Below are 27,921 nucleotides of genomic sequence, written 5' to 3'. Positions count from 1 at the left end.
GGGAGTGCGCAGCATGGCGGATGGAGCACGTTTGGGAGTGCGCAGCATGGCGGATGGAGCACGATGGGGGGTGCGCAGCATGGGGGATGGAGCACGATGGGAGGTGCACACCTCCCCCCCAACACACACACACACAACACACCACACACACACTGGGAACCACAAACACCGCCCTACACAGACACCCACACACACAGACAACGCTGCACACACACAACACCCAACACACAAACACCGCGGCATACATAAATATACGCACATACCGCATAACACACACATTGCACAAAACATACCTCCCCCCAAAACACACCACACCCACACAAACCGCGCAACACACACACACAACGCTACAGACACACAGCGCTCCACAAACAAGGCAACACACAAACAACACCGCTCTCACCCCCCGCCACACCCAGACAACACCCAGAACATGTACAGCCCCTACACAAACACTTGGTAACTACACACAACAACATATATATATATATATATATATATATATATATATATATATATATATATATAACAAAAATCATACATTAACTACACAATACGTAAATTCTAGAATACCCGATGCGTAGAATCAGGCCACCTTCTAGTATATATATTTTATATATATATATATATATATATATATATATATATATATATATATATATATATATATATATATATATATATATATATATATATATATATAATATATACTGTCGAGAGTTACTACAGATATGATATGCTGATCTGCACAGCCCAAATCCTAATTCATGGAAACGCCTCAGGCCTTACCCATGTTATTCAGGCATGCGTGGGTATGCCCTAACAATTAGTACCCAATCTAATGTACTGGCACATAAACGTACATGGCAGTACATTATCGTACCAAAAATACAAGGAATGATCTCCCAGCGTGATTTAAAAATATATAAATTCATATGTTTAAAAAATAAAAGAAATTATTTTTTTGCCAAAATTAAGATTTATTAAATGAGAGCAGAATTACCCGGTTTGCATGGGTCTATTTGGTTTAACTACCTGTTGTTTGTGTGTGTGGTTAAAAACCTTTCCTACTGATATCAAGCCGATCATCGGAGTTGTTCTGCGCAGAAGTTTGATGTCCCCCTAGTGGCGCCATGAAGAGATTTACATTATTATTATTATTATTATTATTATTATTATTATTATTTTAATTTTTTTATTAAATAGGTAGAAAACAATAGGTCCTAAAGAGCAGAAACCCAGTCTACAACTTTCTGAAATGCCTGATTTTACTTATGGACTAATTTAATATTTGCGTTTTTTTTTTTTGGTTTTTTTTTCCCCTGTTTTTTCAGTCCTCTTATTGACCAGTGTGTTAAATAGGGTAGATGTTGATGAGAGCTGAAATCTAGTCTAAAGCCTTTTGGAAAGCGCCTTGATTTACCAACGTGCCACATTTGGTGCAGATTGGTCCATTTGTTTTTCTTTGTGTAAAGAATAGCCCATCAAAATCATTTCTAGCTATATAATATCAGGTACAGTACATCTCTAGCAGCATTTATGATGACCTGTCTTCAACATGAGAAAAAAATGTATACAAATTTGTAGGGGAAATGGATATATAGATATACACACACACAGTGCTGGCCAAAAGTATTGGCACCCCTGCAATTCTGTCAGAGAATACTCAGTTTCTTCCTGAAAATGATTGCAATCACAAATTCTTTGGTATTATTATCTTCATTTAATTTGTCTTCAGTGAAAGAAAAAAAAAAATTGTCATAAAGCCAAATTGGATATAATTCCACACCAAACATAAAAAAGGGGGTGGACAAAAGAATTGGCACTGTTTGAAAAATCATGTGATGCTTCTCTAATTTGTGTAATTAACAGCACCTGTAACTTACCTGTGGCACCTAACAGGTGTTGGCAATAACTAAATCACACTTGCAGCCAGTTGACATGGATTAAAGTTGACTCAACCTCTGTCCTGTGTCCTTGTGTGTACCACATTGAGCATGGAGAAAAGAAAGAAGACCAAACAACTATCTGAGGACTTGAGAATCCAAATTGTGAGGAAGCATGAGCAATCTCAAGGCTACAAGTCCATCTCCAATGACCTGAAAGTTCCTGTGTCTACGGTGCGCAGTGTCATCAAGAAGTTTAAAGCCCATGGCACTGTGGCTAACCTCCCTAGATGTGGAAGGAAAAGAAAAATTGACGAGAGATTTCAATGCAAAATTGTGCGGATGGTGGATAAGGAACCTCGACTAACATCCAAACAAGTCCCAGCTGCCCTGCAGTCCGGGGGTACAACAGTGTCAACCCGTACTATCCGTTGGCGTCTGAATGAAAAGGGACTGTATGGTAAGATACCCAGGAAGACCCCACTTCTTACCCCGAGACATAAAAAAAAGCCAGGCTGGAGTTTGCCAAAACTTACCTGAGAAAGCCTAAAACGTTTTGGAAAAATGTTCTCTGGTCAGATGAGACAAAAGTAGAGCTTTTTGGGAAAAGTCATCAACATAGAGTTTACAGGAAAAAAAAAAAAAAGAGGCATTCTAAGAAAAGAACACGGTCCCTACAGTCAAACATGGTGGAGGTTCCCTGATGTTTTGGGGTTGCTTTGCTGTCTCTGGCACTGTACTGCTTGACCGTGTACATGGCATTATGAAGTCTGAAGACTACCAACAAATTTTGCAGCATAATGTAGGGCCCAGTGTGAGAAAGCTGGGTCTCCCTCAGAGGTCATGGGTCTTCCAGCAGGACAATGACCCAAAACACACTTCAAAAAGCACTAGAAAATGGTTTGATAGAAAGCACTGGAGACTACTAAAGTGGCCAGCAATGAGTCCAGACCTGAATCCCATAGAACACCTGTGGAGAGATCTCAAAATGGCAGTTTGGAGAAGGCAGCCTTCAAATCTCAGGGACCTGGAGCAGTTTTCCAAAGAAGAATGGTCTAAAATTCCAGGAGAGCATTGTAAGAAACTCATTGATGGTTACCGGAAGCGGTTGTTCGCAGTTATTTTGGCTAAAGGCCGCTTTACACGCTACGATATATCTAACGATATGTCGTCGGGGTCACGTCGTTAGTGACGCACATCCGACCTCGTATGACATATCGCAGCGTGTAACACAAATGAGCGACTGTGAACAAGCAAAAATACTCACCTTATCGTTGATCGTTGACACGTCGCTCATTTTCAAAAAATTGAATGTCCTTCTGTGCTCCGGTTGTTCATCGTTCCCGACGCAGCACACATCGCTCCGTGTGACACCCCGGGAACGATGAACTGCAGCTTACCTGCGGCCACCAGCAATACGGAAGGAAGGAGGTGGGCGGGATGTTTACGTCCCGCTCATCTCCGCCCCTCCGCTTCTATTGGACGCCTGCCGTGTGACATCGCTGTGACGCCGCACGAACCGCCCCCTTAGAAAGGAGGCGTTTCGCCGGCCAGAGCGACGTCGCAGGACAGGTAAGTGCGTGTGACGGGGTTAAGCGAGGTTGTGTGGCACGGGCAGCGATTTGCCCGTGTCGCACAACCGACGGCGGGTACGATCGCTTGCAATCTCGCTAGCGAGATCGCAGCGTGTAAAGCCCGCTTAAAGGTTGTGCAACCAAGTATTAGGCTAAGGGTGCCAATACTTTTGTCTGGCCCATTTTTGGAGTTTTGTCTGAAATGATCAATGATTTGATTTTTGTTTCATTCTCTTTTGTGTCTTTTCATTGCAAGCAAAATAAATGAAGATAATAATAGCAAAGAATTTGTGATTGCAATCATTTTCAAGACGAAACTGAGTATTATCTGACAGAAATGTAGGGGTGCCAATACTTTTGGCCATGTGTGTGTGTAATATATATATATATATATATATATATATATATTATAATATCTCACAATGTCACCGGTCACATAAGAACATGAATATATATATATATATATATATATATACACATACATACATACATACATACATACATACATACATACATACATACACATGTGTGTGTGTGTATATATATATATATATATATATATACACACACATATACACACACACACACACACACAAACACATTATATATATTATATTAATTATTTTATATAAGTTTTTACATTTTTTTTTTTTTTTAACCCCTCCACCCCTGGGCGATTTTTCAGTTTTTTTCGGTTTTTTTGGGGTTTTTTTCCCCCGGCTCCCCTTTTTCCGAGAGCCATAACATTTTTATTTTTCCGTCAATCTTCCCGTATGAGGGCTTATTTTTTGCGGCGGGACAAGTTCTACTTGTAAATGAAACCATTAGTTTTACCAGATAGTGTACTGGAAAACAGCAAAAAAATTGCAAAAAAAAGAGTGACTGCATGATGGTTTTTGGGATAGTTTATTCACTGTGTTCACTGTATGGTAAAACTGATGTGTGGGTGTGATGCCTCAGGTCAGTGTGAGTTCATAGACACCAAACATGTCTAGGTTTACTTTTAGCAAACTGGTTAAAAAAAAAATTTCACATGATCCGTATTATTCTCATTTTTCGGGATCTATGGCTCAGTGACTGCTTATTTTTTTCCATCTTGAACTGATGTTTTTAACGGTACCACTTTTGTGCAGATGCTACGTTTTGATCACCTGTTATCGCATTTTGCGCAAAATTGACAGCGACCAAAAAACATAATTTTCGCGTTTGGAATTTTTTTGCCGCTACGCCATTTACCGAACTTATTAATTAACTTTGTATTTTGGTAGATTGGGCGTTTCTGAATGCGGTGATACCAAATGTGTGTATATTTTTTATTTTTTTAACCCTTTAGTTTTCAATAGGGCGAATGCGGGGTGATTTGAACCTTAACGTTTTTTTTTTTTAACTAGTCCCCCTAGGGGACTATAACGATCAGCAGTCTGATCGCTCTTCCATTTCTCCAGCTACACAACTGAGATCTGCAGAACAGCTTCTCTCCTGTTTCAAACGGCAATCTGCCGGATGTAAGAGAAAGTGACTCATGATAGCTACAGGAATCATCACATGACCCTGTGCTACCATGACAACCATCGGATCCACGTGATCACATCACGTGACTTCCGATGGAGTCGGGTAAGGGAATGCTTACTGTGGTCCGCCGTTACATCGCGCTGTGACATTTTTAGAGTGCGCTGTAAGAGGTTAACAGGCACGAGTGGGTAGCGAATCCACTCGTGCTTGATAGCCGCACATGTCAGCTGTTCAAATCAGCTGACAAGTGCAGCGATGGCTGCTGGCGGCAACAGGCAGGCATTAACCTGACATGAGTACCCAGTACGTCTTGTGTCGTGAAGAGGTTAATATAACCAAAATAAGAATTACCATAGATAAGTCTGCCCTAAAAGGGGTAAAAATTCCTCCGTATCCCACCCAGTGGTCATAGAAACATAGAAGATGACAGCAGAATAAAGAGCTCCTGGTCCATCCAGTCTGCCCTTATAACGTCATTTCTATCTCTCAATCGATACATACATTATATACTTCCTGAAATATATTGTTGTTCTGGTACACGGCCTGTCATTGAACCAACAGAGGAAATCCAGTGTGAGGCTAAGATGCTGGAGGAGTATTCTCCGAGGAGAGCAGAGAATGGCATTGCCAGGCTTATCTGGCAGCGGCTTATGTGCTTTGACAATGGCTCTTGAATTCAAAGTACCTCACCATTATCTCCCTGACATTTTCTGTCCTGAAGACACCATACACAATAGATGGCCGACCCATCCTGCCAAAATCAGCTAATTTCCTTCAAATTTAAAGGGAACCTGTCACCTTAGAAAACTACTTGCAGATATAAGGTTAATCTGCCTGTTAACAGTGTGACATTGCTGTCTGGCTGCCTTACTGAAGCTGTAGATATTGGGAGAAAATGAATTTTACTCATCCTGAAGGCTGCCGGCTTTCTCATAGAGCTACTGTTGGATCAGCTACATTGCTCCCTCATAGCATGGTTTATTATTTTGCGAGTACTAGCTGCAAGCCGGCCCCTGCACATTGACTGACAGCCCGCTCCCCAGCCTATCTTTTCAGAGTGAGCTGTCAGTCTTAAGGCCTGCTTACAGCCAACGCTCGCAGTGCTTTCAACTATGGCAGTAGATCAGGCGGAAAACTGTGGAGGAGAAAAGCGCAAATAGGGTCTTATATGGTGGATGAGGGGATATACGTGAAAAGACAGGTACTCACCTCTTCCGGTTGTGACAGGCACAACTCCTATGCAAGCATATAGGCAGATTATGCGGCAGTGGTCAGCAGCAGCCCCGATGGAGACATGTAGATCACAGGATGGGTGAGAGAAAAACCGGGTTAGATGCTGCGCTAGAAACCACGATTCCAAGGGATATGATAAAATCCTTTCCTTTATTGGCACGAGTCAACGCGTTTCGAAGGCATAGCCGCCTTCTTCATCAGGACAAGACAGTACAAGAAAAGAACAGCATGCTGTTCTTTTCTTGTACTGTCTTGTCCTGATGAAGAAGGCGGCTATGCCTTCGAAACGCGTTGACTCGTGCCAATAAAGGAAAGGATTTTCTCATATCCCTTGGAATCGTGGTTTCTAGCGCAGCATCTAACTATGGCAGTAGGCACTCCATGCACACGCCCATGACCAAAAGTCACCGGATCCCAGGAGGAAATAAGCTGATTTTCACCCATAGCCAGACTTTCAGTGCTGCAGCCACACAGCATTGTAATCCTACTTACCTGCAGAATAATCCTATATCTGCAGTTAAATGGCATTGTCTGAGGTAATGGGTTCCCGTTAATGTGTATGGGGGCCTTTTAAAAGTGTATTCCGGTAGGTAGAGCTCATCACTAGTGATGAGTTAGCACTACCATGCTCGGGTACTCGTTACTAGCCGACTCGAGTACCCAAGTACAATGGAAGTCAATGGGGAACTCGAACATTTTTTTCCTGGAAATGTTCTAGAAAAATGCTAGAGTCCTCTATTGACTTCCATTATACTCGAGTCGCGCCCATCCACGCATCCAACAGCGAGTACCGAGCATGGTATTGCTCGCTCATCAATAGTTGTCACCTATCCACAGTATAGATAACCTCATGATTGATCGGGTTTGAAGGGAAACCCGTCTTCAGAACAAGGCACTTGTACCTGCTACAATTGAGCGATGCGCCATTCTCTGTCTGAGATTGGCATTTGCATAGGAACAAGTAGAGTTTGTTTGCTCTGGGTTTTTTTGTTTTGTTTTCTGGTTTCCTATTTTTCAGATTTTACACAATTTAATAGTGCTGCTATAAAATCACAATTGATGTATCGGGTCAGATCTTTTTACAACTTCATATATTTAAGTTTAATGTAAAGAATTGACACAATTTCTGAAGAATGGAATGAAATGTTATTTTTTTCTTAGAAAATTTCTGCCTAACAATTCAGGATGTTGTCTTTTTCCATCTTCTGGAATAGCTGTGATCAGGGTTGTCTCCCTGCAGACCCCAGCCGTTCTCTGCCATGGTGTACATGCTCCGTCTGCCTTTGTATCTCTGTGGCCGCGTTCTTCGCTCATAGCTAATAGATTTGAGGACAGTCGATCGGATATCTGGGACGGACGCTCCTATTGGCTCCCAGTCTTTTAGAAGAAGTTATTTAACAAATTTAAACTAAGTGTATAACTCTTGGCCCTGATTTTGGCAACTTTATAAGGCTAAGTTCACATTTCTGTTGTTTTGCATCAGTCACATGCGTTGCTTGACGCATGTGACTGATGCGTTGTATAACGGATGACAAAGAAAAGAATTTCATTGTCGGACTCCGTTGTGTGCGGGGGGTGGAGTTCGGGTGGCGGAGTTCGGGAGGGCGGAGCTGAGGACGTCAGTGCCGCGGTCTGCATGGCTGGGGACAGGTGTGTGTGTGTGTGTGTGTGTGTGTACATGCGTGTGTACATGCGAAGTGCGGGAGGAGGCGGAGCATGAGGGGGCGGAGCCGAGTGGGGCCGTGGAGCTGAGGACGTCAGTGCCGCAGGGACTGCAGCGCTGGAGACAAGTGTGTGTGTGTGTGTGTGTACACATGCGGAGTGCGGGAGGGGGCGGAGACGAGTGGGGAAGTGTCGGCCTCCCTGCACACTGTATCCAGGGTAAATATCGGGTAACTAAAAGCAAAGCACTTTTTGCTTGGTTACCCGATATTTATCTTGGTTACCAGCATACACCGCTTAATGCGGGCTCCCTGCACCCGTAACCACTGTAAATATTGGGTAACTAACCAAAGCGCATTGCTTGGTTACCTGATGTTTATCCTGGTTACAGGGGCAGGGAGCCAGAGAGAGCATGCGCAGCAAAATCCTACAGATCGCGCTGCTCAAAAAACGTTACAGGCTGCGTTGCTCCCGCCCGGCGGTCAGTTAAAAAACGACTGACCGCGACGCAGTGGATGCAACGCAGCATCATCAGTCGCAATCCGTCACTAATAGAACTCTATGGGGAAAAACAGGATTCCTGCAAAATATTTTGCAGGATACCGTAATTCCTCTAGGCGACGGATTGTGACTGATGCAAAACAACGGAAGTGTGAACTTAGCCTAATCCCGTTACAATCAGCAGACGGAGCGATCTTCTCTATCCTTTTCATGGTGTTGATAAATTGTGCAGTTACTGAAAACACAATCAGCATTTTGTACTAAACGGATGCGATGTTTGGATGCAGCACACCAAAATTACACAGATCAGAGGCATTTCTGCAGAAATCAAAATGGATGTAAACCAGTGTCCTAATGAAGAACAGTATTCCGTTCGTGGGGCTCCATGCAGTGGGTTGTGCGCCGGTGGCGGAGGTTATAATGGACAGCTGGTCACTGTATGGTTTGGTCTAGGCCATGTATATATTTCCACAGACTGATCCTTCACACTAAATGCATGTAACCTAATCGTCATCCTATACGATCGCTGCCCGTCCCGTCCATTTGTCCGGGCAGCTGCTGTCTATGGAGCTCATGTTTTGTATTCTGTCTCCATGCTGACATGACAGGTGCCTGGAGTGAACCTGCCCATCAGCCAGCTGACATACTTCTTCTCTGCAATCCTCCTCAGTGGTGTCATACATGAGGTCGGGCACGGCGTGGCAGCCGTCAGGTAATCTGATCTTCTTCTTAAATTTGGCAGCGTTGAAGCTGCATTTTGTATTCACATCAATATTTAAAGCCTATAACTGACAGCAGTGTACAAGGGATGAAATACTGATATACCGGACCTGGGCGAGCAGCGCAGAAGACGTCTCCGAGATCCCGATGATCCTCGATTACCAGATTCTAATTGGCCTTTATGCTTAGACATTTTTTCTTTATTTTCTGGGAAATTATGGATAAGAAATATTAATTGAATATTCTAATTTAAGGTTGACTACATATTATTTATTTATTTTTTATAATCTTGTCCAGCGGGGAAAGTTATGAAACAAATCATTTTATTAGGGGATTTGTCTCCAATCATGTAAAGAAATGCTTTTAAGTTGGTTCCAAGCCCCTGCTTTTCCCCAGTCTGCCTACAGCTGCATTGGTACCAGAACATACTCATTTGGAGTACAGATGATGGCAGTGAAAGGCTCAGCACCTATCCCCTCATCTGAGTATTCTGCTTATCAGGACAATCTCCAGCAGAAGGGTTCTCCTCGGAGCTAGTAAGACACAGGTGCTAACCCCCTCACTGCCGTCATCTGTACTCCATAGGAATCAAAAAGACTGCTGGAACACCATTGCAAATGTGAACAGGGTGCTAGGTAAAAAATACACAATCTATATAAAGTGAAAGCTGCACACCAAATTAAGAGAAATATGAATAAGCATAACTGCTCTATGATATATACAGAAATGAAAAACACAAATAGCCATATGAAAAATTGAAAAAATTTGAAAAATGTGACATTGCATGACTGCTGAGGATTAGTTTAAAAAAAATAGATATTTAGCTAATGTATTGATCAATTCATTACTGCCCGATAACCACTTCACGGTAATCTCTAATTTATGGGCTCTCTAACCAAATGTTACCTCTATGTGCGGTTGAAACCTGCTTGTGTATGGGAAGCCAGGGATCTATATATATAATTGCCTTATTCTGTCTGTCTGTCTGTCTGTCTGTCTGTCTGTCATGCTCCAAAATTGTGTCCTTACGGTGACACAAAGCTGATTGGCCGCTGGGCTCGCCATGGCCCCGCCCCCCCACACCGATTGGCCGCTCGCCCAGGCTGCGCCCCCACACGGATTGGCCAGCCGCTCGCCCTGGCTCCGCCCCCCCACAGATTGGCCTCTCGCCCCGGCACCCTGCAGGCATTGGCAATTCGGCCACGCCACGCCCCGCCCCCCTCACGCAATGCACGCTAGCTCTGGCCCCGCCCCCTCCCTCCCCCGCGCATTCCCCGAACTGACACGGCTGTCACGGAGGTGAGTACTGTACTCCCCCCCCCCCCCCCCCCCCCACCCCCCCGGCCCCCGCTCGCACGGGAGTGGTGTGGATACGTTGGTAACCATGCTCGCATGGTTACAAGCGTATCAAGGTCCTGCTGCGGCGGAAGATCCACACGCACACACAACAGCACACACACAAGCATACACACACATTAGATCACACTCACTCTCACACACACACACCTCACACACACCTCACATCGCATCCACACACTCACAGCATCCGCCGATATCGCTTGCTTCTCGGCCTCGATACTGTGCTGTTGTGATCTTCCAGGACCTGACGGAGGATCACATGGCCAGAGGCATGTGATATCTCCGGATGTTGTGAGTATCAGCGCGTATGTGCGATATCGTCAGTGTCTGTGTGTGTGAGTGTATGCGATCGGGTGTGTGTGAGTGGATGCGATCGGGTGTGTGTGAGTGGATGCGATCGGGTGTGTGTGAGTGGATGCGATCGGGTGTGTGTGAGTGGATGCGATCGGGTGTGTGAGTGTCGGCAGAGGAGCACGGCGTGCTGGAGGAGGCTGGGAGCAGAGAGGCTGATCATGGGGAAGGCTGGGAGGAGAGAGGCTGATGCTGGGGGAGGCTGATGCTGGGGGAGGCTGGGACGAGGGAGGCTGATGCTGGTGGAGGCTGATGCTTGGGGAGGCTGATGCTGGGGGAGGCTGGAAGGAGAGAGGCTAATGCTGGTGGAGGCTGATGCTTGGGGAGGCTGATGCTGGGGGAGACTGGGAGAGGAAGGCTGAAGCTGAGGGAGGCTGGGAGGAAGGAGGCTGGGAGGAGAGAGGCTGATCTGGGGAAGGCTGGGAACGGGAGGCTGCTGAGGGAGGCTGGAAGGAGAGAGGCTGATGCTGGGGGAGGCTGGAAGGAGAGAGGCTGATGCTGGTGGAGGCTGATGCTTGGGGAGGCTGATGCTGGGGGAGACTGGGAGCGGAAGGCTGATGCTGAGGGAGGCTGGGAGGGGGAGGCTGGGAGGAAGGAGGCTGGGAGGAGAGAGGCTGATCCTGGGGAAGGCTGGGAAGGGGAGGCTGATGCTGAGGGAGGCTGGAAGGAGAGAGGCTGATGCTGGGGGAGGCTGGAAGGAGAGAGGCTGAGGCTGGGAGGAGAGAGGCTGATGCTGGGGAAGGCTGATGCTGAGGGAGGCTGGGAGGGGAAAGCTGATGCTGGGGAAGGCTGGGAGGACGGAGGCTGGGAGGAGAGAGGCTGGGGAAGGCTGGGAGAGGGAGGCTGATGCTGGAGGAGGCTGGAAGGAGAGAGGCTGATGCTGGCGGAGGCTGATGCTGGGGGAGGCTGGTAGGAGAGAGAGTCTGATGCTGGTGGAGGCTGATGCTTGGGGAGGCTGGGAGAGGGAGGCTGATGCTGAGGGAGGCTGGGAGGAGGGAGGCTGGGAGACGTAGGCTGAGAGAAGAGAGGCTGATGCACACACACACACACACACACACACACGCGCGCACTGCACAACACACCACACACACACACACACACTGGGAACCACAAACAACTGCCCTACACAGACACCCACACACACAGACAACGCTGGACACACACAACACCCAAACACCGCGGCACACACAAATATACGCACATACCGCACAACACACACATTGCACAAAACATACCTCCCCCAAAACACACCACACACACACACAAACCGCGCAACACACACACACAACGCTACAGACACACAGCGCTCCACAAACAACACAACACACGCAACACACATACAACACCGCTCTCAGCCCCCGTCACACCCAGACAACACCCAGAACATGTACAGCGCCTACACAAACACTTGGTAACTACACACAACAACATCTATATATATATATATATATAACAAAAATCATACATTAACTACACAATACGTAAATTCTAGAATACCCGATGCGTAGAATCGGGCCACCTTCTAGTATTGAATAAACATGGCTAAAGGGCGGGACTGGCTTCTCTAGACAGAAAAAAACTGCATAACAATCAAAAAGACTGCTGGAACACCATTGTAAATGTGAACAGGGTGCTAGCTAATATTTCCTATATAGTCAGGTGTAATACGTGTGACTGCTGCAGCCAAACACTGGCCAAGTACTGCACAAAATAATGGCTGCAGCACTCACAACTATGTATGGCTCTGCTGCAGACAAAGTCTGTCAGGGAGCAGCAGAACATCAAGGATGAATCAACCTGTAATTAATCAAGCAGATATTGGTTATTTTATCACATTTCATAAATGCTGGATAACCCCTTTTAAAGGAATAGAGAAGTATTTCCCATATATTTCAGTTCCTTTATTTTAAGAGGTATTCTCATCTCCAAGATCCTATCCCAATATGCAGTAGGTGTAATAATAATAATAGCGAATACCTTTAATTAGAAATCTAGTATAGTTCTCCTGATATAGCCATGTCTCTAACCTCATGTGCAGGGCATTGCAGCTTAGGTATCCATGGTTATAACCAGCTAACTAGTGGTCACTATATGAGTGGGCGTAACAATAGATATCTAAGCTGCAATGGCCTGCACATGAGGTAAGAGGCATGGCTATATCAGGAGAACTATACTACATTTCTAATTGCTGATATTCTTACCATACTATGAAGAAAAAGACATGGATCGCACATCCCAAAAATACAATGATCTAAAGCCGCTAGGCAAAAAATTAAATAGAACATGAGGTTCTTTTGTTACCATTCTGATCAGATTGTATTAAGCCCACTGCCACGTCACGGCAAACCTCTTGAGTGGGTCCCTAACCTGACCTTTTTGTGCGGCACCGTGCACAGACCACCGCCACAGCGACAAAGCGCCAGCAAGGCGGGCGACCTGGTGCCTCACAGCACCCATGCTGCAAGGCAAAGCCCCCAAGGCTCCAGGCCGCGCCGCCCCACTGACACCACACCACCACAACAGCAGCCACCACACAGCACCAGCACACAGTGAGATTTTTTGCCTAGCGGCTTTAGATCATTGTATTTTTGGGATGTGCGATCCATGTCTTTTTCTTCATAGTATGGTGCTGATATTCTTACTATTACACGTACAATATATTGGGATAAGATCTTGGAGATAGGAATACTTCTTTAATCATGATGGCAGCCATCTTGCTTAAACAGCTACTCTATGCTGTGACCAACAGTAAAGAGGTTTCCTTTACAGCAGCCAAATGGGCAACCTCATTTCAGACAGGGCCAGGGTTTTTTTCTTATTAGTGTTTGTGCGGATCGATTCACATGACCTGGTCCATTGTCCACATCAGCAATCTATGGCTACTACCGTAATAGAACCAGCTCTTATCTGTGTCTCTTCTCTTGATTAGCTGACTTGGAGCGCCATGCCACAATCACAACGTTGCACCAGGCCGAAAAACCAAAAGAAGAGCCGCAGGTGCCATCTCATAAGAGGCTAATCTTGTGGCTCCTATCCAAAGACCACAGATCTCAGATGTGGCAATGGACTGGGCCCTGTGGACTGATTCACAGTAGCTTTCATTCCTATGATACTGCTGTGAGCAAGTTCTGTGACCTGTGCAGAGGTCATTGCGCAGAGAAGAGGAGAGTTATGTCCCTCACCTTCTGTAAGTGGTGTCACCTTGTCTGCCTCCATCTTTTTAATACAGGTATTACCTTTCATAGAATTTTGCCCCTTCAGCCATGTCTGTTCTTTGGCAGCCATCTTCAGATGTAGAGGTGAATGGCCCTGCACACTGCAGTTTGCACAGTACGACCCACATTGTAGTGAGACGAGCTCACTGCATAGATTGTATAGGAGAGTTTGTGGTTTACATTTTATTTAAAAGGTATTTTATCACCAGCTTTTTGCTATGTAATCTGAGAGCAGCATGATGTAGAGGCTAAGAGACTGACTCCAGCCATGTGTTACTTACTAGGTTGTGTGTTGTTGTTTCAATAATATCAGTGTTTTATCAGTAGGAGATTCACTCCAGGATTAGGTGTCTTGTGCCTCCTAGCCAGTTGCTTTGAGTAACCCCCTCCCTCACTACTGATTAGCAGCTTTGTCAATATACAATGTACACTGCAAGCTGTTAATCAGTGGTGTGGGTGGGGTTATAGAGAGGTCAGCATTCCGAATATTGCTGTAGATAAAACTGCAATTGTGTCAAACTGACAGCAACCCAGTAAGTGACACATAACTGCAATCAGGGTCCCCTACATCATCCTTGTGTCAAATTACATAGGAAAAACTTGCTGATTGATTTCCTTTTAATAATGCTCTGTGTATATGTAGATTTTAAGATTTATCCCAGTTATTTCTGACATGTTACTGGGTCACATTGATGTTACTTTTGTATCCGCAGGGAAACGGTGCGATTTAATGGGTTTGGCATGTTCATATTTGTGGTGTACCCCGGGGCATTTGTTGATCTTTTCACCACTCACCTCCAGCTGGTGTCACCCGTTCAGCAGTTGCGGATATTCTGTGCAGGTAAATGACCTCCATCTGTCTTTCTAGTTATTAATGGCAGTGAGGCTGATGCTCCTCGCCTCTCCAGGGAGGGAGGAGGGGGAATTTCTGTTTATAATTGGAGGGGACATATTTCAGATTCATGCCGTCCCCAGCACCATAACATACACAGCAACTTCCAAGATGAAAAGAAGTTCTTCAGGCCAGCCGCTTCATTGTATGTACTTTTTTATTTGGTATGTGTAGTATTCGCCATTTGCTTTTTTTTATACACCCTGTGTACATGAAGATCACATACAAGGCCCGTGGGGTGCGGTCATCCTATGCTGAGTGCCATGGAAGTGGTTAGTGAAGCCTATGTGATTTATAAACTCCTCTTATGAACAACCCGTTTTTCTTTTCTTCTGAAGCAGGCCGGACACAACAGCTGCTTGTCCTATTCCCCCATACACCCTCATGGAGAGGAGGAGTAGGCCGCTGCCGGCACCTCTTATGGGACCAAAGCTTTGCCATGTTATAATTCAACATGTGTGACCCTTGTTCCCCTCCACGTCTATTTTTGAGAAAGAGTTTGTACACCCCATATACATTAGATGCCCCGAAATTGGCGCCTTCCTGCCATGGGACTCTATTGTGAAGGCTAACCCTTCTGTGACTGGTCATTGATTGCTGAATGCATAGAGTAAAATGTAGCAGAAGTAATCTCTAATCACTGGGCATATTTATAAACAGATCACATATAATACTATGCTCATTGTAGTGTCGGCATCCCTGCACCCCAAGGCCGGGCTGTGTCCTTCCCCGCACTCCCATGGCCAACCACATGTGCTCCTGCTTGCAGCTCAGGTCTCCTGGTAAAGTGCTTAGGGCACGTGCACTCACACCTACCCTCCTCGTAAAGGGTCGATGCATCATTTTTGCCTCTCGGCACTAAGTATTTAAGGCACCCTCCCATTTGGGGAAGTGCCTATGCAGCATCCTTAATTAGTCAGTCTTCCAGACTGCTAGCTAGTTGTCAGCTCCCGTTATCCCGGTGTCCTGTACCTTCCTTCTCATACCTATCTACTCTGCCGTGCCCATCACTCCTCTCCGTACCTGTCTGCCTCAGTCATCCTGCCTGCACCTGTGTCCGTTCCTAACTCACTTCCTTGGGAGTAGTACCTGGCATTTTGCCTCATGGCGGGCACTTAGTTAAGCCCCTCCAACTAAATGGTAAGCTCGGGTTTCCCCCTGTGGCCTAGCGGCTCCTCTCTTGCTGCCTCAACAACACCAGCGGTGAGCATTACACTTCTGGATAGAAGTTTTTACTTCTGTTCACACACCATATAGACATCCATCCTCAGTGTTATTAAAGCGTTTTTCCAGGAATTTATAGTTCCATATTCCTTTGAACAAGGGCTGATTCAGACACCCGTGCAGATCTCTCTGGGGATGGACTGCAGTGCACGGTGAAGGGAGTGGGACATTTAATGGTGATGGTCTGGTGGAATGTCACCTCTTGGCCTAACCTAATGCCCGTACAGTAATCTGATCTCTGAAAAACCGAGGAATGACCATGCTTTCTCTAAATAAGGCCTCCCCCTTTTCTATGTATATCATAAAACAAAGTCTATAAATCTCTAAAATGGTTCAATTACTGGATTTATCTAGGCTTACGAGAACTGATCTCACGTCAGTGGGCACCCAGCAGCCCCTCCGATCACTGGATGTAAACTGAGCTAAACTGCTCTGATCGCTGCACAGTGGCTGTTGCCTAAAACTGCAGCTTGAAGTGAATAGGATCTGAGCTGCTGTTCTCAGGAAAGGCCACCGCTGTGCGTGAAGGTGTGCTGATCCGGCTCCACTTACTGTTTACATCTTGACGCTGCCAGGACTGAAGACACCGGATTGATGGCGTTACGGGTGTCGCAGCCCCACCACAGTCTAAGATTGATGACCTATCCCTATACCTGGAAAGACTCTTTATTGATTTTCTTCCCGCGTCTAAATAGTAGTGAGAACAAAAACAAACAATATACAGATTTGTACGACACATATAGTATTAAAATAGAGCGGTATATACCTCTCTATCAAGAGAATGTGGGCCTACATTGTAATGTTGATGACCAGGTGCAGATGAGGTTGTGTTTTTGTTTTTTTAAAGCAGGTATTTTTGCTTTTAAAAATACTGGATGCACTAAAGAAAACCTAAAAAAATGCAAATGGGAAAATTCAGGTAAACTCTGGTAGCTCCACGCTCTTTTTATACATCAGGTTATTGCATGCGGTATTATTTTCCTGATCGTATGACATCCTGAACATCTGAGACTTTCATGTAGAGCACTGTTTTATTGGAGGTGGGAAAGCCACCACTGGTCACCATTTATAGCCGAGTGTTGTCCTAAGTGTTGCAGGAAACTAGAGTTGAGCGAGTATCTTACTATTCGTATTCGCTATACTCATAACGAAGACTGTCTAATACTTACGTATTCATTCTGAATAGCATGTGCAATGTAAGTCAATGGGGAATACTCACAACGTTACGAGTAACCAGAATTCCGCTGCTCGCACGAATAGTGTGGAATTCGGGTTACTCGTTACATTGCGAGTTTTTCCCCATTGACTTGCATTGCACACGCTATTCGGAATGAATACGTGAGTATTAGACAGTACTCGTTATGAGTATAATAAGTATGAATAGTTAGGTACTCGCTCAACTCTACAGGAAACCTAAAAATGAAGATATCAAGTGCTGCAGAATGATCCATGAGGACTTCAGGGATACAGAATATTTCTCCTTATAGATAGTGTGGTGCTGAACAGACTAGCTGAGGGTTTTGTTTTTTAGATAGGACAACCTATAATATATAGCGGCTTTCATCTGCCATCATGGGAATGTGTAATTCTGAGCTTTTCAGGCCCTTTGTACAATCCGTGCCACAATGTATTGCTAAGAATCTCATTATATTTTGACACTCTTCCAGGTCATAAAATTGTAATTCTTTTTAGCATTGCACATCATGGCCACTAGATGGCGCACTAAGCCTGTGCGGTTTCTATTCATCCTAACTACAGTAACAGTGAAGGGTTTCCTCACACGGGGACCGACCTCTACTGCAGGGATACAAAACTTTTTAGTAAATCATTTGGTAAGAGTTTCTATACTGGAAATTGTTCCAGAAAATGAAGTATTTCTCCCCCCAAAAAAATATCGCAGTTACATGTTCATTATACACAAAAATATAACCTGAGGGGAAAAAAGCCAAATTGGACATAATTTCACACAAAACGCCAAAAATGATGATCATTGAACATAGAATTGGGAAAATCTGCAGCCATTGATATCTTTAAGAAATAACTAGCTCTCCTTGAATGTATTCCAATAAAAATATGTGGCCAATATAATTAATTGGCTTGTCAACTCCTTTTACATTGATGGCCCATCCTTAGGATAGGTCAAAAACATCTGATCAGCCGGGCTCCAACACCCAGCACCCCCATCGATCAGCTGTTCTCAGTGTCGGCAGCAGGTGGCCAGAAATGCTCCGTTCCGGTGCTGCTCCATCTTCTGATAGCGGCCGGGTACTGTACATTCACCTCTTAGGCTAATCAATAGGAGGCAGATGAGCAGTACCCAGCAGCTGCCACTATTGGAAGATGGAGCAGCTCCGGACCTGAGCATTTCCAGTTGCCTGCTGCCGGGACCGAGGACAGCTGATCGGCAGGGGTACAGGGTGTTGGACCATGGCCGATAAGACGTTGATGACCTATCCTAATTATATGCCATTAATGTAAAAGTAGTGGACAATCTCCTTTTAAGTTTTCAGTGCTTGATCTAATAATAATAATAATTATTTATTATTATTTATTTTAATTTTATTTATTATTATTATTATTATTATTATTATTATTTTATTTTATATTTATTTTATAAAGCACTCTCAGCGGCCGGATATAAGCGGTGCAGAGAGCCCGAGCATCATTGCTCCATACACTGTGTATCCGCTCCTGGGTACGATAGGTGGAGATGTATAATACTTGCAGATGACGTTGGTTTCTATACTTTTGGTCGCTGTTTCTTCATTGTGTACTGTTGTCTGTCTGTAGGAGTCTGGCACAATTTTATTCTCGGCCTCCTGGGCATCTTGATATTGTTTCCACTCCCTGTCATCCTGTATCCATTTTATTACACGGGTGTTGGTGCGCTTGTGACGGAAGTCTTTGAGGTAAGTCCGTATTTTTGAATACAAGTCTAGTGCACAAGACTCCAGAGTCATTGGATAGCGCTCTCTTACCTCTGTTGGTGGCTGTTGTTGTATTTCTATGGACATTTTTCATTTTCACCATTACTCATATATAAAGGGTTGTTCTAATGCTTCGGCCTTTTGCTTCGGGGGCGGTGTGCTCTTGAAGATTGACAGTTAAGGCCAGCGGCATGGTCGCACCTCTGGTCTGAACTGTACTTGCCCCAGGCCACTAACAGAAGCCACTATACGTCTACAACATGGGAGACGTGCAGGGGCATAGAGGATGGCTGGATCCCACCAGCTTCAGATCATTACGAGCTAGCTGTAAAGCCTAGAGCCTGGAAGAAAGCGCACTCTATTAGGAGATCGGCCACTCTCAGAATGGAGGGTGGCCGGTAACCTAGGCAGCAAGATGAACACGAAAACTAAACATCCCTCTGTTCTTGAGAATGAAGAGTGTTTTTAAGGAGTGGAATATTGCTATGTTTCTTGTTTTTACAGCCACTTTGCAACTTTACTGATTTTAGAACTTGAAACATGGAACCTGTCATAAAAACCCCAAACCAAAACACCCTATTAACCTACTGATGCTGTACAGCCGCCAGGATGGGAGAACCGCTGCCAGATAGAAATTCTCTTTTACTCCTCCCAGCAGCTCCGGGATTTCAGTCAGAGGTACGGCCGGAGTGGTTTTAGTCACTTCTCATTACATAGTGAGCAGTGGCTGTCACCACTATCTGGCAATGACTGACAGCCGGCTCTGTAGTAATGAAATGCTGAGCCAGCTGTCAGTCTGTGCTGGAGGCATGGTTATATCTGCCGCACACTGTGTACTGAACATGCCCCTATGACTGAAAGCCCAAGTCTGCCAGGAGGAGTAAAGTGTTTCCTCCCAGCAGCGGGGCTCTCAGTATTGTGGCTACACGTTGTCAGAATGCTATTATATGCAAGTTCATAGCGGTTTTGTCATAAGTTTCCGTGAAATCAAGCACATTTTAGTTACTGGTTAATCTGAGAGTCTATAATTATATTGGGGCAGCAAAAAATAGATTGTAAAAAGGAGAAATGAATGTTGTAACATAACAGAAAGTTAATGAGTTGGGAAATCTCTAACAGTCAGTGACCTGAAGTCTTTTTCTTTTTTTTTTTTCTTGAATGCAAATACTCAGAATTATATGTATATTGATGTACAGCTGTAGAAACTGTTAGATAATATATATATTTTTTATTTTTAAGTATATTGCTTTGTAATACTTGCATCTACACTATTTTAATTTCCTTGTTGAGTACCGTATATACATTAGTCAGCTGTAAAATCAAAAACTACCAACGTAATATTGTGTAGGTCCTGCTGTGCTACAAACACTGCATGGGTGACTAGTCAGACAGGCGGGGCGACGGCGACTCCTCCCTACCCACTGCTAATGACTGGCAGGTCTCTCTATGTACTCACACACAGGAGACCGGGCACCCAAGGGGAGCAGGCGGGCACCCGCCTCTGACAAGTTTTCCATGTCACTTTCTCCCCAGCAGCTTTTAAAGGATGTGTATCTCTGAAATGCCGCAGTATTTGAGTCAAATGATAATTGGCTGAAATCATACAGCCAGTGCCTGATATATGTGTGGTTCGGGCAGCATGTTATCAGCTGTCAGGTTCCCGTTGAGAAAAAAAAAATTAAACTAAGGTGAAAGAGCTTTTAGATCATTTTGAGGAATGCATTATAGAAATAGGTCTAGGTTGCAGCTTTATTTTAAATGAAAATATTCACTGATTTATTCATTTATAGAGCCTTAATTTAATTTTAATGCCTGGGTTAAAGGGACTTTGTAGGCAGATTTCTGCAATGTAATCTGAATACGGCTGCAAGAGTTAAAACAGAGAATTCAGCCCCTGAGTATGTTATCTCAGTCTTTTTGGTTACCAGTAATGTTAGCTTAAGCCTCTTAGCTTTATCATTAGTGGTTCTCAGCAGCTGTGTGAGTTGTAGTCTGACTCCACCCTCTTCTGTGATTAGCAGTTTCTGTCTATGGAATGTACACTGAAAGCTTGGTGTGGGTGGGGGCGGCTCTCCCAGCACTGCTACATGCAAAATCCCAAATCTTTCACTGTGTCAGAAAGGCTGCACCCACTAATCTAAAGCCTGCTTTACACCTTACAATTAAGCATACGATATCGTATGCGATGTGACACGCCCCCATCGTATGTGCGGCACGTTCAATTTGTTGACAGTGTCGCACAAACTATTAATTGCCGTCACACGTACTTGCCTACCGTACAACCTCGATGTGGGCGGCGAACAACCGCTTCCTGGAGTGGGAGGGACGTTCAACGTCACATCGACGTCACACGGCAGCCGGCCAATAGAAGCGGAGGGGCGGAGATGAGCGGGACAAACATCCCGCCCACCTCCTTCCTTCCGCATTGCCGGCGGGAGCCACGGGACGCAGGTAAGCTGCAGTTCATCGTTCCCGGGGTGTCACACACACTGCGATGTGTGCTGTCTTGGGAACATTAAACAACCCGACGTTCAATTTTTAGATTTTGAACGACGTGTATGCGATCAATGTTTATTCGTTCAATCGCAATCCCACGAAGGTTTCACACACTACAATATCACTAACGATGCCGGATGTGCGTCACTTACGACGTGACCCCGCCGACACATCATTAGATATATTGTAGCGTGTAAAGCCCGCTTTAGTGATACATTGTTGAACTCAGGGCCTCAATGCCTACATTATGCTGCTCTCAGATTAGGTAGCAAAAACCTGCTGGCAGATTCCCTTTAATTTCTGATTAGATCCAACATTAAAGGGATTGTCCACTACTTGAACAAACATTATTTCTAAATGATGTATTCTGCTATTTAAAATGAAAATTTAAATAAATAAATTTAACCTTCTCGCATGACATTGTACCATGTAAACCCTGCAGCCGATCAGTAGCAGCTGATAGACTGCAACGCTCACCCCTCCCCTGGACTAATTAATTTTGTTTGAGGGAAGTATAGGAGCTGCAGCACTCACATTGTATAGCAATGTCTTGTTAGTGCCAGTAGAGCTGGTGCTGGCATCATATTTTTATTTTAAATAAATTTTAAACACAGTAGAGGAGAAACCATTTAAAGGAGTTATCCGACAAACTCAAAAATTTTTGTTAAGCTAATCTGTGCTGTATTGTCTTATAAAACACCCCTACATTGTTATTTTTTGTTTTCTAACTTTTGTTCTTCTTGAATTATCCCTTTATTCTCTGCAGCTCTTTGTTTACATTCAGCTCCAGCAAACATGATAACTTCCTGTGCTAAACCTCCCAGTCACAGCTGGCACCGCCCAGCTTCGCCCCCTGCCCGCCCCGCCCTCTGCACACACATTCCCTCTCAGTATTCTGCCCCAGCACTGACCTGTTATCACTACAGCATTGGAAATAACAGCCCCACAGCGGGCTCTGCACTCCCCACCACATAGGGCTCTGCACCGCACACACACGCATGGGGCTCTGCACCGCACACACACGCATGGGGCTCTGCACCGCACACACACGCATGGGGCTCTGCACCGCACACACACGCATGGGGCTCTGCACCGCGCACACACACGCATGGGGCTCTGCACCGCGCACACACACGCATGGGGCTCTGCACCGCGCACACACACGCATGGGGCTCTGCACCGCGCACACACACGCATGGGGCTCTGCACCGCGCACACACACGCATGGGGCTCTGCACCGCGCACACACACGCATGGGGCTCTGCACCGCGCACACACACGCATGGGGCTCTGCACCGCGCACACACACGCATGGGGCTCTGCACCGCGCACACACACGCATGGGGCTCTGCACAGCGCACACACACGCATGGGGCTCTGCACCGCACACACACGCATGGGGCTCTGCACCGCGCACACACACACACACACTGCGCTCTGTACCGACCCCCCCAACATCGTTCTGCACCGACCCCTACCCCCATAAGGAACACATGTAGGGAATACATACCCCTCCTCGGTCCCCGCCGCTCCTGCACATTCGTCCGCTGTCTGGTCTGGCCATATCAGCACAGTAGTGACGTCACCGCTGTCCTAAACTGTCAGAGAGCACAGACAGCGGAACAGTGATGAGAAGCAGCGCAGTGCTCCCTCTCATCACTGCTTTCAAATATATCGGCATTTGTGATCTGTGATGCCGGTATATTTGAATGTGCGATCCTGAGCAGGGGGCCCGGTGCTAGCGGTGACACAGTGTGTAGCTGCCGCCAGGCCCCTCCACTCAGCTTACGGGTCCCACAGCAGTGCAGGGGGAGGTTGCGGGTAGAGTACGGGGTGCAGGGACTCACGCACTGTACCCACCCAGCAGGGCGGCAACAAGCTGTTCTCAGATTTGCATGTCAACATGGTCCTGCCCATGTTGACATGAAATGACCGGAAGCAGCAAAATCGCAGCAGGAGCGGTCACCTGACCACTCTGAGCCGGGGGAGAGGGGCTAACAGCAGCGCAGGTAAGTGGTCACTATCTACTTACCTGCCCCAATGTAGCCCAATAGGGAAATAATAAAAAAAAGTCAAAATAAGCCGGAATAAACCCTTTAAGTGATGAACTGTGTAGGGATGTTTTACAGCAAGTAATCAGCTAATTATATATTGTGTAATAAAAATTTATTTCCCTTGACCTGATCAGAATTTCTCAATTTCTTACTCTTTTTTTTCTTTCTAGTCTTGAGGGAATCCGATACTGAGGAGATTGTCCCAACTCTGACACCTGTCTACTAGAGATAAGTGACCACTTCCATGCTCAGTATCTGTAACCAGCTGTTGGACGGGTGTGACTCGGGTACAGAGTATATAATGAAAGTCAATTTGGAATTCAAGCATTTTTTTTTGGAAAATCTTCTGGAGAAATGCTCAAGTTCCCCATTGACTTCCATTATACTTGGGTACACAAGTCACACCCATACAATTGTTTGACTGCCCGTTAGGAGTTCCCGAGCATGGCAGTGCTTGCTCATCACTATTGTTCACAATATAGATGACATTGCTGGGACCACCACCTACACCGAGAACATGTCTCTAAAATACAGCATTCATTGTCTTTGAAGGATTGGCCTCCGCTTTGAGTAATGACATTATTGACACTATTATGCTAACTCCTTGGTGTGGTGATGGTGACGCCACCTATGTCACGAGCGGAAGGAAACTGACTGTGCTCTTCTTATGACGGACATGTGGCTGGGTTACTGTTCACCGCCACTACATTTCCTCCAAAATAGCACCAACACTTCTCACTAATATGAAGTCAATCCCACAATGGCTTGTCAGGCGTTACATACCACACATTGGATCGACTGTACATTGAGCAAAGCCGTGGAGAAGAAAGGGCAACTAGATGGGGGAGGTCACTGCGGGCAGGGGTTGTGCTGGGACTCCGTAAATTATGAGAGAGTTGGGACACATTGGAAAATGTAGCTTTTAGTTTATCTCTGAAACTACAGACATGGCTCAATCCAGAAAGTAAAGAACGACCCCTCTCCAGAAATGGAGCACTGGTGAAATAACCTAGAATGGCAAGATATGTGCTGTACTCACTGTTCTCCAAATTCATCATGCCATTGTGTAAGCCAGTCCTGCCTGATGAACACAGCTTTGGAGTACAATGCACCAAATTTGGCGCATTTGTCAACTGTTGTGCGTCACTGTATGAATTCTTTAGGGACTGGAATTCATCTCTGTAGCAATTTACGCCACATTTAGAACCACAAATTCTGATGAATTTTCTGGTGGATTTCGCCCATGCTGGTTCTCTGCAAAGCTTCAACCAGTTTAAATAAAGATTGAAAAAGCTGGCCAGGATTGGTGGAAAAAAAAGAGTCAACATTGGCCAAGTTTTGTACATCTAGGCGTTACGGAAAAATGTAGCAATGTTTTGGGGTCTTTTGAGCAGTTTTAAGCCAGAATTTTGGTGAAAACTGTTTAAGGATTAGGGGCTTATATCTAGTAGATGTAGGATGGGTTTTTTTCATAGCCCGAGACAACCCCTTCAATTAAATATGAATAAAAGTCCTATTCAATGAATTAAGCCCTGACAGTTCATTCATTTATCTGGAAGGACAGAGACATTGTGGATACTGAGATTAGGAGGCATTTTCCTGGCTACAAACATCTTGCATCCATTGAGTTTCGTTCAATGAAAGTGAGTTATACACTATGGTTGCTCGGTGGTGACTTATATTCCAACAGATATGTATTGATTAAGCATCCAAAATGCCATCAGTTCTTAACAAATCTGTTCTTAATTTCTGCAGTTCAGCCATCCTACAGAGCGGGATTTGCTGGGAACATACAATCTAGATGGTTATTGAAAAGGAATGAAGTGACAGAATGGGAGCCCAGGAGTAATTATTTTTCATTTATGCTGATAACTTGCTGGAAATTTGCCTCTGGCCTATGCAGTGTCAGGGGAAGTTACATTACACGTGCAATGATACTGCAGTCTTAATATAAACTAATGACAAAGGAGTAAGAAATGACCTTGTCCCCTGTGGCACTAGGACAACCGGACTGAGTAAAGTGCACTCGATGCAACCACTTGACCGGAGTATCCTGGTCCCTGGTGGTAATCACGGTGTCCTTCTTGTTGACGACAACTCCTTTTATGTCACGTCTTCTAGATGTGTGAGATTCGTCTTCCAAGAATAGACGTATCGTGCATAGATGCTTAGTTATTGATGATCATTGTAAAAAAAGTCCTAGTCAGATTAGTTAGTCAAGCAGATAGCTGTCTTCACAATCTAAGGAAATATCTCGTTTCAAATTGTTAAAAGGAACCTGTCATTAGATACATGGTGCTTTAACCACGGGCAGCATGAATGAGAGCCTGGCAATGTGATAGCAGCCAGATGTGTCTCACTTTGAAACACTGCGATGTTTTTGAGGAAACCTTGTTTGCAAAGCTCCCAGGGACTACAGGGAGAGACCGGACTAGTCCAATGTGGTCCAGGCCGGATACTCCCTGCACCGCTCTAGTTGGTTGACGGGTCTCTCCCATGTGTGTCAATAAGACCTACCTAACTGCACCACGCAGTCACTCTCTGGCTCATACCGCCCATGGTCCGGGCATCTAATAGGTTTCCTTTAAGTGCAAACATGACTCAACTAGGTGTCCATACAGTCAAGTTGGAGGAAGACTAAAGAGTATCTGTCAGGTTCCTGAAACCTCAGAAAACACTCCCAATTCAAATTACAATATAAATCCAGATCCCAAATAAAGTCTTTGATACAAGAGTCCTGACACAGTAGAAATGATGCTTGACCTTTAAGGGGTTGTAATGTGACTGCTAGTATGCAATATGCTTACTTCCAGCCACATTCCAACTAGACTTGAGCAGCCTTCCTCAATTAACTTATATTAAGTAATGGGTACTTTGCGACATCGCTACTGCGATCTCGTCGGGGTCAAATCGAAAGTGACGCACATCCGGCACTGGTAACGACGACGCAACGTGTAAAGCCTAGAAGCACCGATAAACGATTGCAAAAGCGTCGAAAATCAGTGATCTGTGTAGTGTTGGTCATTTCCATAATTTAGCTGCAGCGACAGGTACGATGTTGTTCCTCGTACCTGCGGCAGCACACATCGCTGTGTATGAAGCCGCAGGAGCGAGGAACATCTACCTGCCTCTACCGGCTATGCGGAAGGAAGGAGGTGGGCGGGATGTTTACGTCCCGCTCATCTCCGCCCCCCCGCTTCTATTTGCCGCCTGCCGTGTGACGTCGCTGTGACGCCGCAGGACCCGCCCCCTTAGGAAGGAGGCGGGTCGCCAGCCAGAGCAACGTCGCAGGGCAGGTAAGTGCCTGTGAAGCTGCCGTAGCGATAATGTTCGCTACGGTAGCCATCACAAGATATCGCATCTGCGACGGGGGCGGGGACTATCGCGCTCAGGATCGCTACAATCGGCTAGCGATGTCGCAGCGTGCAAAGTACCCCTAAGGCCACATACGTCTTGTTGGAATGTGTCTGGAAGTATGCATATTGTATACTTGCAGTCACATGGTTGTCCACTTCAAGCTCTAAGGAATCCTGACAATACTTGACATGGCTGCGGTGGATCTGGAAGTGCCCACAGATTGGCTTCACTGCAGCCTTTCAACAAGCTTTATTTGCTGAACCCCTAACAGTAACACGGACTTCCTGTAACATCTGCCCTTGACCACAGACTAAAGATGACTGTCATTGACAGAGTAGGGCTAGCCACCAAATCGGCAGGACCTCAAGAATCCTGAAACCCTTTAACCCCTATACAGGGATTTGGAATTACACAATGTCCAGGAGATCGCTGCCTATGGAAGGCTGCAATGCAGGAAAGAGTGGTCGTCAGGCAGAGGGCAAACCAGGAGGCACAAAGAGAGACAAACTCAGGAGGCAGGAGCATAGTCAGGAAATCAGGCAGAGGTTAAAATCAGAGATGGCAGCGAGGTAGTCAGGAAACAAGCAGAAGTCAGAACACCAGAATCACTAAACAGAACCGGGCGGGACAGGAACCAGGAATACAGAACGATCTCTGGTAGTGGTCAGTAGACAGGACGGAGAATAAGAAGGGTGTAGTGTCTTCCCATTGGCTATAGCTGAATGATGGTAACTTCAGCTGGAAGACACAGGCCATCTACAGTCCGCCAGTGGTACTGCAGGTACCAGGGAAACCCAGCCCAGTGGATGAGCGGACCCTGCGCCCACCAGAGCCACTGGCACCAACTCCTCTCCCATCCCCAGCACTATCCATGGCGGGAACACGTCGGTGCCTGGAGAACGAAGCAGACGTCACAGGAGCGGACTGTGGTGGGGACATAACACTTCCATTTAGAAGT

The 27,921-nt window shown here is 45.6% G+C and overlaps 1 protein-coding gene across 1 annotated transcript in view; it reads left to right on the top strand.

The window, feature by feature from the left end:
* MBTPS2 (membrane bound transcription factor peptidase, site 2) overlaps nucleotides 1-27,921 on the top strand; it is a 114,610-nt gene that overhangs the window by 12,264 nt on the left and 74,425 nt on the right. Inside the window, exons 4-6 of the mRNA XM_075335408.1 lie at nucleotides 8,977-9,080; nucleotides 14,727-14,854; nucleotides 18,920-19,038. Of these exons, the coding sequence (XP_075191523.1) occupies nucleotides 8,977-9,080; nucleotides 14,727-14,854; nucleotides 18,920-19,038 (351 nt within the window). The remainder of the gene's footprint in view (nucleotides 1-8,976; nucleotides 9,081-14,726; nucleotides 14,855-18,919; nucleotides 19,039-27,921) is intronic.

This window comes from Anomaloglossus baeobatrachus, chromosome 2 (assembly GCF_048569485.1).
Source record: "Anomaloglossus baeobatrachus isolate aAnoBae1 chromosome 2, aAnoBae1.hap1, whole genome shotgun sequence".
NCBI lineage: Eukaryota > Metazoa > Chordata > Amphibia > Anura > Aromobatidae > Anomaloglossus > Anomaloglossus baeobatrachus.
This window is presented reverse-complemented; position numbering and strand designations above follow the sequence as displayed.